This window comes from Pituophis catenifer, unplaced genomic scaffold (genome assembly GCF_029215685.1).
Source record: "Pituophis catenifer annectens isolate HBS135680 unplaced genomic scaffold, rPitCat1.0.hap2 SCAF_11, whole genome shotgun sequence".
Lineage (NCBI taxonomy): Eukaryota > Metazoa > Chordata > Lepidosauria > Squamata > Colubridae > Pituophis > Pituophis catenifer.
This window is the reverse complement of record NW_027256891.1, coordinates 26835049-26847642: the sequence shown is the minus strand read 5'-3', so window position 1 is coordinate 26847642 and position 12594 is coordinate 26835049. Positions and strand designations below refer to the sequence as shown.

At 44.3% G+C, this 12594-nt stretch overlaps 1 protein-coding gene across 3 annotated transcripts; it reads left to right on the top strand.

Moving 5' to 3' along the window:
* The first annotated feature begins 381 nt into the window (after positions 1-381).
* PHF6 (PHD finger protein 6) lies at positions 382-11358 on the top strand. 3 transcript variants are annotated; one of them, XM_070951715.1, is made up of 10 exons: positions 382-523; positions 4052-4238; positions 4648-4749; positions 6154-6284; positions 6403-6446; positions 7048-7208; positions 7331-7474; positions 7992-8096; positions 8606-8739; positions 9322-11358. In XM_070951715.1, the coding sequence occupies exons 2-10, from the start codon at positions 4101-4103 to the stop codon at positions 9449-9451; spliced, it is 1089 nt and encodes a 362-aa protein (XP_070807816.1). In that variant the 5' UTR covers positions 382-523; positions 4052-4100; the 3' UTR covers positions 9452-11358. The 3 variants fall into 3 exon arrangements, with proteins under 3 accessions (XP_070807816.1, XP_070807813.1, XP_070807812.1); XM_070951712.1 differs by having other exon boundaries at positions 6151-6284; positions 7051-7208; XM_070951711.1 differs by having other exon boundaries at positions 6151-6284.
* Positions 11359-12594: the final 1236 nt, after the last annotated feature.

Below are 12594 nucleotides of genomic sequence, written 5' to 3'. Positions count from 1 at the left end.
GCGCATGCTCAGTTGCTTCGCAGCCTCATCATGCGCCTACTTCCTTTTCGATGCGGCTGCGTGGAAGCGCCGCTTCAACCCTTCAACCCAAATGCGCACGCGCGACTCTCCTTCCACACGCGAGATAGGATGTTGGCCTCATCCCAACCGTCGCGCGGCCTTCTGCGCACGCGCCTCTCCGACCGTCCCTCCCCCTCCCTTTAGGGGGCGTTTCCCTTTCTTTTCCCCTTTTTCCCTCGGCGCGTGCGCAACGACGGCGTCCGCCAGGGGAGGGGAAGAGGGAGGAGGCGACGTCGAGGGGTGACGCAGGACGCCGGTAGCGCGGCCGACGCTCGCTCGCTTGCTGGCGGCGCGCCGTACGTCCCTTGCGTGCCGGCGTCAGGCTCCGCGGCGCAGCGTCGCCTCTCCTGCTGCCCCTCCGAATGAAAGGGAGCGGGCGAGCGGCGGCGGTCCCGGTCGGCTTGTGAGCGGCGCTTCCCGCGAGTCCCCCGGTCGCGCCGGCGTCCTCGGCCTGCGCCGCCCGGTGAGTCCCACGCCCGGACGCCACCCCGGCAGGTTGCTATGGAAACCGTCCCCCTCCCCCCTTTCCCTGGGGGGCAGGGGTCCGAGAGGGAAGGGCCGCCGCTTCCGGGGCGCTTCGACCCTGCCCGGCCCCGCGGGGTGGCCGGCCCAGCCCCTCCTGCTGCTAGGGGGGAAAGGGGTCCCCGCAGGCCCCGGGGAGAGGGGCCGGGGGGGGGGGGGAAGCCGATCCTGCCAAGGAGGCTCCTGCTGGCTGGTTGGTCCTCGGAAGAAAAGGGGGCCCTGCCTCCCCCCGCCCCGCCGTTTTCCCCTGCCTCCAGGAGGAGGGGGCTGATGGGTCCTGGGGAGGGGGCTTCCAAGCTAAGCGGGGGGGGGGGGTGAGGGACCTACCTGCGGGGAGGTGGGCTCTGCTGCGTCCTGGCTGGCACCGAGTCTCTCCTCCCCCCCCGCCTCCCTGGGGGCTCCTTTGCAGGGGTGGGAGGCAGCCTGGAGGAGAGGAAGGGCCGAGTTGAGTGGGTGGGGACCCAGGATGCGGGGTGGCACCCTAAGGCCCCCACCTAGGGCCCATTGGCAGAGCTGGGCCCTTGGGGCAACCTTGCAGCAGCTGCCGCTTGGCACGATGAGCCAATGGCGGATCTAATGGGAAAGGAGGCCAAGGTTGGTTTGCTGGTCCAGGGCATCTCCCTCCTGAACTGGAGTCTCCGGGGAAGGAAGGAAGGAGGGAGGGAGGGAAGCCTTTCCAAATCTATTGTTTTACTACTACGGCCCCCTCCCACATCTTGGGTCTCTCCTAAACTCTGTAATTGAAGCGCTTAAAGGAAGGCACCTGTGCTATCCTGGTTCCCGCCTTTGCAGGTGAGGGTCCGAGTGGCCTTGTTCTCTTCTCATAGAGGCCCACGGGAGCTCACCTTTGCGTTCTTAGTTGAGGGTATCCCCTTCCGACTGCAAAGGAAGAAGCGCGGAAGGAAGGCGTTGGGCTCTCCAAAGATTGTGCCCAAACCCACAAGAGACCTTTGACTTAGGTCTGGGTGGCCGTAGGAAATTGGGGCAAGGGGTGAGGGAGTGCTGTGTGCAGGCTCTGTGGGCTGGCCGAGAGGCCCTTTGAATAACGTGCCAGGTGGGCATTCGACTTCTGATGCTTGTCCCCAAATTGCTGGTTAATTCAAGAAATGACCCTGCTAATCATTGGTGGTCTTTTGCACTGGCACCTGTATAGCTGCATAGGTGTGAAAGTATGTACCGGTATTTAATGGTTTTTTTCACACAGTTACCCTATGTGTCCAACATCCTGTTTGGGTAGGGGGGGGGAATTGGCTTTGTCATTACCTGTATTCTGCAAGTCTTTAGGGCTAAGGTGATGCCGTGGGCACCTGTCTCTTATACCTTCAAACTGCAGTCCGTGGTCGAGAATCTGAGCAATCGAGAGACCTGAAAGAGATGTTAAGGGTGGGATGGCAAAACTAGCCATGTAGAAGAACAGATTTTACAGTGTTTATTTATAGACTGAACAATATTATTTTTAGCTATTTGCTCTACATTTCTGAAATGAGGTTGGTAGAGTGCATTTATTGTGGCAAAAGTTCCACAGGCACAACTGTGGTTGCAAATCCAAGAAACCCATGTTTCAAAGCCTGCCTTATAACTCAGTACCTTGGATTTCCTCCAGGTATTTGGTCTTCTTGACATCTAGGAAGCGTGAATCTCTTGGAAAAGGGACGTGCTGGGGTTTGCCTGGCAGCTCAGACGTAGCCAGCATGTGGACCAGCTCTTGAATTTCCCTCCTTACCCTCAGCTTAGGTGACATCACTGCTGCCCTCCCTCCCTCCTTTGGGGCTGAATAAAGCCGGCTGCTGTGGAGCTGTCTTTTTAGGACCATTCTCTCCCCCCCTCCCTTGCTTTTGGAACCATCCATTTCAGAAAGCAGTGGAGGCTATCCGAAGGCCGTACCATGCGGCTGATACTTGGGGGGAAGGGGAACCAAGCTTGCCTTCTTATGGAGAAAGCCTCTTACACCAAAGATAGTCTTGTTTCCCTAGGCAGCCCCGTTTTTCCAAAGCTAAAGTCAGAAGGAGGCCCTCAGCTTAGAATTCAGTGGCCCTATGGAAGGACCCAGTCTAGTATGTCTTTAGTTGGGGTTCTGAGTGGTGCTGCGAGTGAGAAGGTAAGGCTTGGGTTTGTATGCGAAACATTTCTGGAATTCATGTCACATTAATATGCATCGCACAGTGATGGTGAGGCTGTGTTGCCACAGCGAGGGAAACATTGCTGAGCTTTTTTTAAAAAGAAGCATTAAACCATTGTTAGCTCAGAACTTGTCAAATGAGCTTTCAGTACCAAAACCACATCTGGATTAATTATTTTTATCCGAATGTATTCAAGTTCTCCTATCTGGAACCCTTCCGATATATTGGGCTACGACCCAAATCATTCACAAAGTAGGTTTGGGAAAGAACACGGAGAACCTGGTGCCAGTAAACTAAGGCTATGTAGAGTTATTTTAAAAACATTAATTGCTGTTCAAAACAAAACAAGTACCCTTATTCCAGAATGGCAACTGAAGCTATAATTTTTTTTCTGTATGAAAAGCAATGGTAATGCTATATGCTGATATATATTTTTTTCCTGGTGGAAAAAAATAGAATATTCTGCACATTCTCAAGGAGGAAGGTAGACAATATGGATTACAAGCATTGGTAAGTCATTTTTCTAAGCAATTTCCAGAAGTGATTATATGGCTAATGGAAGCTGTTTACAATTCTCAACAAGCTGTGACCTTGTAACAGTCTTAGGCTGGATACCAAGACCAGAGCCATGCTCTGGCTTCCTCAACCTAATGCACTTTGAGGGCATGGAATTATGTGCCATCCAAGAGCATTATTATGGGGAGGGTCGCCCAGAAAATTGAAGGAAGCCATCAGCAGTTTGCAGCCCTACTGGATGTGTCTGGATCCAAAATCAGATACTCACAGTTGGGACATCGCGATATGGAATGATTTTGCTTTGATTTTTTTCCTGTTTGGGGGAGAAATTTTCCACTAATTTTTATTCCTTTAAAAATGTTTGTAACATGGCAGCAAGCCAACTTCCTGATGTGTAAATGGGCTATTTAAGGCTCTATTTTTGAATGCAAAGAATGCCCATATTCAGTACATTCGTTTTCAGTTTCCCGCTTTCTAGAATGTGGATACAATGGGCGCTTCCAGAAAATCCGAAAAGAAGAGAACTTTAGAATAAGGCTGGATAGCTTTGTTCCCAGAGCCCAAAGATCATGACATCTCCTCTCCTGCGCTGCAGTAGTCGTCTTTGCAGGCTGCCGCCTTTGGAGAATTGGTGTTTTTCACTGAGTCACAGTTTTTTCTCCCTTGTAGAATGACACTTTTGGAAGCATGCAGGTTTATTAGAGGAGTCACACCTTTTTCTATTTCCCTTTGGGTGCTGCTTAATGATAAAGCTGGCTTTGATGAGGGATACTGAGGAGCTTCCCTGCACTTCAGTAAATAAAAGTAACATTTCTATTGGTTGTTTCTTCTAGTTTTTAGCCAGAATTGAAGTGGTGTCCTTCAAGCCATTTTTTAAAAACCATGTCGGGTACCGTTGGACAGAAGAAGGGCCCCAGAAGGCAGCGCAAGTGTGGCTTCTGCCGATCCAACAAAGAAGATGAATGTGGGCAGCTGTTGCTCTCTGAAAACCAGAAGGTGGCAGCCCATCATAAATGTATGGTGAGTCCCACGAGCGAGAGGGGTCCAGTACAGGTGGTTGCAGGGGAGGAAAGAGGTGTATAATTCTTCCTTGCCTCTTTCTTCTCCCAGAGGCCTCTGTGGTTGCTCTTAGCATGAGCCTTTCTTCGTTATGCTTTAGCCTAGCTGGTGTTCATGTGACTTTAACCTCTGTCGAGCTGTTATCTCTGATTCCTAGCCTAGCCCTAGGAGGACCAGACTGCCCACTGTGTCCATTACATTGAAGCATGAGAGACAGACATAATTTCAAAAAGATGGCCTTGCTAATCTCATATGCTTTTGCAACGGTGGCAAAGATTTTCCTGTGCTAGGGTCACCTATGTTGGATTGAATGTATTCCAATCTGCAAGATCATAACAAGGTTCTGAGTAATGTCTTTCTGTATGTCTAGCTTTTCTCATCTGCTCTGGTGTCTTCACACACTGATAACGAGAGTCTTGGAGGTTTTTCCATTGAAGATGTACAGAAAGAAATAAAGAGAGGCACAAAACTGGTAAGTTAGCATTGTTGGTAGTAATAGAACTTAGACATGGAGTGTTCTAAGGATGTTCATTGTTAAAATCTCGCCTTGGTAGTCCTTGCACAAACCTTCCCCAATCCGAACAATAAAACTGTAAGAACTCTATGCGTGTAGAGATCCAGTCATGTGGAAGAAATGGATATTTAGGCTGTTTTTCTGCTTAGAAGAAGTTCTGTAGTTGCTTTTCAAAGAATTGGGAGTATTGTATTATCATATGGTCAATAAAACAGAAAATTCCTGAGCAAAAGTTTCCTTGAGTCATCCGATAATTCTGAAAAGGATAGACTGTTTTAAACTTTTATTTGCTGCCAATTTGTACCTGCAGCTCTAGGTGGTTTAGAGCATTTTATATGAGAGATGTTTCAAGCTGTGCCCAGGGAGGTGCTAGCTTTAGCTCGTCTCCTAAGTTGCTCCACCAAAAAGGCATGATTAAAGCTTGATGTTAAATATGTCTGTGATGGAGCTGCAAATTACAACCCCCTTCATATCTTCATCTATGAATGTGGAGCAGACCGTAGACAAAGGCAATCATGAAAGTGACGGGATCCAGGCCATGTGAGATTTTACACAATTTATCAGCAGACTCTAGTTAAATCCCTCATTGCCACTAATATAATATGGCTTTTCAAATCAGTTAAGCAGTGGAATAATCTCGCAGTAATCTGCAGAACGTTTAATATATACTCACGTGTGGAGAGACAGTGCAGGTGAAATGCCTAATGATGAACACACGAAACTATGTGGTCTTGCTAGCTAAGAACCCTGAGTTAACTGGCTTTTTAAGACTATGGGCTAAAAGTTGAGATTCCTCTGAGCAGAGATGCCAAATGTGGGACCTCGTGCACACAAACGTTGTCCTTTGTCTTGTCCAAAGAGTTCAAACACTTAGAAAGAGAATATTTGCTTTGTTTTGGAACACACAGTCAGTCTCTTCTGGTAGATACAGTACAATTTTGGCTCTATCAAAATCATCGCTGTTAACTAGTGAAGTGGGAACTACTATCTTCATCTCAGTGGAAGAGACCTTGAGACAGTGATTTGGGTTACCAGCCCATTCAAGATTGATCCAGAGATGGAAGAAGCTTAGAAATTCCAGCTTGTGGTCCTTGGCCAGATAGTTGCCAGAAGGTTAAATTGTGCCAGACGTTCCGTGTGGTTATCTCCCAGCTACTAGGTAGAAGGTCAGCTGTGGAATGTTTTTGCCGGCTTCTGAAGATGCTCTTCCGCTTTTCATTTGGGGGCTGTAACTGGAGCCTTGCCCTGCTCGCCTTTTAAAATAGCAGTTAAAGGGCAAGCCGGGTTATCTCACCCCGTCTGTTGCTATCCACAGGAAGAGCAGAAGCCGTAATGGGGCGGTCTTCCTTTTTCTTTCAGAAGTGCTCCCTATGCCATTGTCCAGGGGCAACCATTGGCTGTGATGTAAAAACCTGCCACAAGACGTATCACTATTATTGTGCATTGCATGATCAAGCACAAATCCGAGAGAAACCTTCGCAAGGCATATATATGTGAGTATGTCTTATGAAATTGAAAGGATCCAGCACTTTTTTTTAAAATGGTTGCCATTTTGGCTAAAGCCCCAGAATAGTTAAGTAACTTGGTTTTTCTCTTGTGTTCTGTTCCTAGGATATTATGTCGAAAACACAAGAAAGTACCACACAATTCTGAAGGTAAAGCTATGCATAGTTTGTGATGGTTCTTAGTTCTCTGGATCAAACGCTCAGGTTTTTTTCCCTCCATGAAAAGTGTCAAGAATGGTCATGAAAACAAGCATTGTCTTTGTATCAGTTTAAAATTCCTTTCTAGAGAGTTCTTCCCCAAACCTTATGCCCTTCAGATACACTCCACTAGGGTTCCTATAATCCCCAGCAACTGAACGGATTGGGAGGGATGGGAATTGTAGTCAACCCATTTTAAGACCAATGGGTTGTGGAGGAGTGCTTGCAAGGAATGTTGAGAGATGAAAGATGAATTGGGTTGCTTTGGCAATTTCTAATTTTTGGCTCAAATGCAATACAGGAAGTGAGCAGAGAGAGGGATATGGGCATTAATAGCCCTCCCTCTAAATTAGGATGGATATAATAAAATATTTTCTTTGATAGTTGTAATATTCTTCCTAGCAGCCTTTGGTCTTTTTAATGGTGAAATGGAGCTGCTGTTTTGAGATGGGGCTGCTTTTCTCCCAGAATTTCTAGTGTGTCTACAAAATTGAATCACGAGTCAAAGCGTTCAAGTTGCTTGTCTCTGTGTTTGTGCCTCCCCCCCCCCCAGCAGATTTAGAAGAAGGTCTCAATGAACATGAGCTGGATCCGTCTCCTCCCAAAAAAAGGGGGCGCAAAGGAAGGCCCAGAAAGACAAGCCTTAAAGGGCAGTCGGAAGATGCTCGGTCAACCTCTTCTCACGGCACAGATGACGTAGAAAGCAGTTCTTATGTAAGGAGTTTGTGTGTTAAAATCCCTTCAAAGAAGTACCAGGCTTTCTCTCTCAGTTGCCTTCTCTAGAAACTGTATTTGTTTTTCTGGCATATTATTTTAGAAAAGTCTTTTTCTTTCAGAGAGACAGATCACCCCACAGAAGCAGTCCCAATGATACAAAACCTAAATGTGGATTCTGTCATGCAGGTGAAGAAGAAAATGAAGCTAGAGGGAAGCTTCATATATTCAATGCCAAAAAGGCAGCAGCACATTACAAGTGCATGGTGAGAAGTAGAATGTTGTCTTCCCTTTTTCTGGTTCATTGGGTAGTCCTAAATCAAACCTGGGCACTTTAAGAACTGTGGAGTTCAACTCCCAGAGTTCCTCAGCCAGCAGTTTCCAAAATATTTCATCTATCCTTGTTAGGCTCCGTCATTATTACACTAACCTTGAATTAGAATGTTATGATTCTAACTCTTCAAAAAATTGTAATGTTAAAATATGGCTTAGTGTTACGTGTTTGTCTGATTCGGTAGTAAGCAGGGAATAGGTAAGCAATTAGGCTTTTGGGGCACATGGCATTCAGAGTCTGACTATCAAACCAAAGGACTGTTGCCAAGAAGATTGGGAGGCACTCAAGAAATGGGTCCTCCAGTCTTGCATAGCATCTGGGTCCTGGCAGGCTTCCCCTCTGGATCCCTTTCCCTAGTCAAGCCTTCTGGTCCGAGAGCTGTCCCTAGTTTTTGTCTCAGCCAAGCTCCAGCTGTGCTTCTGAAGCCTTATGCCTCTTTTTCTTCCCAGCTGTTCTCTTCTGGTACTGTGCAACTGACAACAACTTCCCGGGCAGAGTTTGGTGATTTTGATATTAAAACTGTACTTCAAGAAATCAAACGCGGAAAAAGAATGGTATGCCCTTCCAGTTTGAAACACGATGTTCCACCTGTTTTGTCTCATGCATAGATCTGAGGGATGCCTGTAGGAGTCCCTTTTCCCTTTTTTCTCACGGCACGCACATGACCAATTTGGCCCAGTAACAGTGGCGGTTAGGCAGAGATTTTAGTCTTGCTGTTATTCCTGTGCTATAACCTTCAGCCTGGAGGAAAGACCACTGGAGCTCTCTTGCTGGGTCTGCCCAACTCTGCTTTTAAAACCTTTTGACTCAGTAGTCTCTCTTACCAGAGGAACTCTGAGCATTGTTACTTCATGCAAGCATGCTTGTTTTGTCCTTTCCCACAAGATCTCTAGACTGGGCACCCCACATCTCGTGCTGTTTGCATTTCAGCCCTCGGGAAAAATAACTGCTTGACTCTTATCATAAAATTATATTTGAATCGTAAACTTGCCAAAAAGTTAATTGAATGTGCTGCTGGCTTGCCAACCTCCTCATCCTCTTGTTATTTCTCTCTTCATGACAGAAGTGTACCCTCTGTAGTCAGTCTGGCGCTACGATTGGATGTGAAATTAAAGCTTGTATCAAGACTTACCATTACCATTGTGGAGTACAGGACAAAGCAAAATACATTGAAAACATGTCACGGGGCATTTACAAGTAAGTGAGTTCTACTTCTCTCTGTTCGTTTGATTCTGGGTAGCTACATTATTCTTTCTTTTAAAAAAATCTGTAAACCTAGGACATTGGTAAAAACTAATGGTGCGCTGAATCGGCTGAAGGAGTTATAAATCAGGAAGTATATTCAGGTCAAGGCCTAGAAAGCATACTTGCTGGAGATTGTCTTACATTTGTTTAGATTAGTTAAGAAACATGGGCTGCTCTAGGATTGACATAGGACATGAAACAACATGTTTCTTGGAGACTGTGCTGCATTTTTGTGACTGTTTCTGAGTTCAATTTGTGGCTTTTAATGCAATAAAATCAGTGTTTCCTCCTTTCAAGCTGTTAACTGAATCTTTCCCAGCTAGCTGATGTTGAGAACTGGGGCTTATGTATAGCAGATGCCTCATCTAAGCAGAAGTTGAATAAACTGCCATTACTTGATGTGCCAACCCAAGTTACCTAGCAGCCTGGTGCATGAAGTCCAGGCCAGGGAGTGCCTTGGCTAAGATTACAGGTTGCCAGGTCAGCCTCTTGGTTAAACTGCCATAACAGATCCCTTTCTCACATGTTCTCCAGGCTTTATTGTAAAAACCATAGTGGAAATGACGAACGAGATGAAGAGGATGAGGAGCGAGAAAGTAAAAGCCGCGCAAAGTCGGTAGCTGATCATAGTGCAATTCCTCAGCAGCAGCTCAATGGAAATTAGCTATGAAGTTGTCACCTGCCACTCCTCCTCCTGAGATACCACTGTACAATTGATGTAGTTGTTGTTAGTGGTAAGACATTTTAAGCCGAGCATATGCCAATAAGTGGTTTTTGGTTTTGTTTTATTTTTATTTTTTTTAAAAAAAACTGGAGCCCCATGGCACAAAAACTGGGGAGATTTCTCAAATTCATCTAACTCTAAAGAAGACTCCACTCATCGGTCAATAAATATTGCTGTTATGTTCATCGGTAACATGCTTTTATTCTCGACTATTTTAAAATTTATCTTTCCTCATCATCTATTAAGTAGGTTTCAAGTGACTGAATTAAACTGGGAATGAATAAGACATCCATAACTACTAACCTTTTTTTAATGCTTAGTAACTTTTTTTCTACTGCCTGTTAGAAATGTCCTTGAACTGCCAGAAAAGTTCACATGTATGATGAGCCTTCAGCAGAAGTTGTTTCACATGTCAATATTATGTAGGTAATCTGCAGTGCCTGGAGAAACACAGAGAAACACGGTATCAGTGAGATGTAAATTATACAATGTCAACGCTGTGGCAGATGTTGTAATAGTAAATTCTGTTCCTGGACCTGGAATTAAATTTCTCAGATTTGGAAAACATTCAGTGGCTTTGTGAACACAGCGACCGTCAGAAGTTTTTACTTACAAATTGGATGTGCCTGTTTTGATAGCACGGCTGTAGAATGTGTGCATTTTACATTTTCCTTCCCATGCAAATTACAGAAGCAAACCAGAAGGCAATGAACTGATCCCTTTTGCAAAATGGCCAATGTACAAAAACCAATTCTCAGCTCCAGACACCTGCTTTGAATCTTTGGCGTGGCTCTACTTTGGGAGGACTGTACTGCCCGGAGACCGCTCCGGCCGCTGCTGACTGTAAGCTGTGAGATTTGAGAGTTATACCAAAAGGCTGAGGTGGTTCATTCTTTCTTTCCCGTCTCCTTTTATTTGAACCCTGTGGCTGGAATAACTGAAAACAAGGTGTTGTCTTCTGGGAGTGTTCAGTGCTGGCCCATTTCTCTTAGATTTCCAAGTTATGCTTAATGCTCACTTTGGAATTTAATCCCCTCTATTGGACATCATACCTCAAGTGCTCTGTGCTGTGTAGAACACAAGTTTTGTCCAAATATATATATATATATATATATATATACAGATCCTGTATGCTGTAAGAAGAATGAAATAAGACACTGAGTCTTGTCTTTTTGTTTTTGTTTTTGAGGTAAGAGGTCAGTATTTATTTTGTGTCTTGTGACCACTATATGAGAATGTTTTGATATTTCATCAAAGTTTCCTGGCAGATCAGTGAGTGCTGTTAACCTGCAAGGATGGCTGAAATTATGTTAAGTCTTAACATCCCAGTTTTGACGTCATAGAATCCTGATATTTCTTGTAATTGCTTCAGGTGTTTTGGTTGAACCTATTCTAAAAACAAAGTTAAACTTGTTAGCAAACTGCCAATTTCACTCTTCAGATATTTTTCTTACCTCTCAAATGTCAGATTAAGCCAGCAGATTGGAACAGGCTGATAGTTGGATGAAAAGCTAAGAACATTCACTAGCAGTTGACACTGCAAAAAAAACTCTGTGATATCTTTGTTTATGAAGTCTTGTTTATTTTTTTTTATTTTTAACCTTTTGTCTGCTTTTTTTTAAAAAATGCATTTCATTGTCTTGAGGGACTCAACTATTGTGTATAGAACCTCTAAGGCTCTCAAGTTGGAATTCAATCCATTTGGGTTTGAAAACTTCCTGGAAGAATGCAGTTTAGTAGGAAAGTTGTGTATAAAAATAAATCTGTTAATTGCTCTTATGCCATTGACCAATTTTTTTTATTTTGTAATGTAACTTTCAAAATTAAAGGCACCACTTGTACTGAAATAGATTTTTTAGCAGGCTGTGCAGTTTTTCAAAAGAATGGGTTGCGTTGTGTTCTTTAAATGTGTAAAGATTTTGCATTTCTTTTGTAGGATCTCACTACTCTCCTTTCATTTTTATTTCTCAGACATCTATACTTTGTTCTTTGATTCACATACTTAAAAAGTCACAGTGGGAGTTCCCATTTCCATTCCATTTATTTAAAAGGACTAATCGGTAGAACATTCTCTTCTGGATGTGAAGACCATGAACACTCATTGTAACTTCCTGTTTAATTCTGATATGCACGAGAAAAGCTGACAGCTATGGAAACTCTGCCTTGTGGACTTAGTTAAAAATAGGATGATGTTATATATGCCATTTCAATGGGAAATTCTGTTTCCAGTCTTATTTCAATCTGTAGCAGATTTCCACATAGCAAAGTTCATAAAAGGGCAGAGTGTTGAAATGATCAGATTCCATTATTTGCCTGAAATAATATTAGAATTTCATTACCGATGTTTTGCTTTTAAAACAAAAACGGCCTTTCACAATAAAAGGTGTAACACTGCTTTCTGTATCCCTCTGAGTAGACCAGAGTTGCCAGAATGAAAGGCACAACACACCCTAACAATTGTAAGAGTCCTCTTATGAGTCTGCTCAATAGCCTTTTGATGTCTGGGACTGACCAAATCTGCAGGACATGCAGATGATGTCTTCAGTAGACGCTGCTTTTAAGGCCATAGAGAACAGTTTCCCTTCCAACTCACTGCTAGCAAATCTTTGCTGAGGGTGCAATGGGGGAAGACTCCTACATATATAACTTAAAGAGGAAAAGATGCAATGAAAATGTAAATATCAATCATTTGCAGCCATATGTAAAACTTTGTAAGTAAATTCTGTTGGATTCAGAAGAGAGGTCCTGATTTCAGTTCATTGCCTGTTGTATTTTTATTTATTTATTTTTGCTTGCAGGGAATTTTCTACAGGCATCTTTTGAAAGCATGTTGTATATTCAGCTATGTTACACTCATCAAGTTCTCCTGCAGATGTAAATCTGCTTTTATACCTTCCTGGACTGGGGTCCGAAGCAGCATTTTTGCTTCTAGGACAAAAGAGCCTTACAGAAGAACGGAACTCAGTCTACTGTACCCACTCCACAGACTTTGCTCTTATTTCCCACCAAGTCTTCAATACTATTGTAAATATTCATTTGTATAGTGCTATAGTGTGTGCGTGTGTGGGTATTCCTTAGAAGCA

What these genes read in the sequence shown, in the direction of transcription:
- PHF6 (XM_070951711.1), top strand. Translation starts at nt 4,101, where the DNA reads ATGTCGGGTACCGTTGGACAGAAGAAGGGCCCCAGAAGGCAGCGCAAG. An exon ending in AGTACCACACAATTCTGAAG is followed by an intron (nt 6,447 to 7,047) that starts GTAAAGCTATGC and finishes CCCCCCCCCCAG; the next exon opens with CAGATTTAGAAGAAGGTCTC. An exon ending in ACGTAGAAAGCAGTTCTTAT is followed by an intron (nt 7,209 to 7,330) that starts GTAAGGAGTTTG and finishes TTTTTCTTTCAG; the next exon opens with AGAGACAGATCACCCCACAG.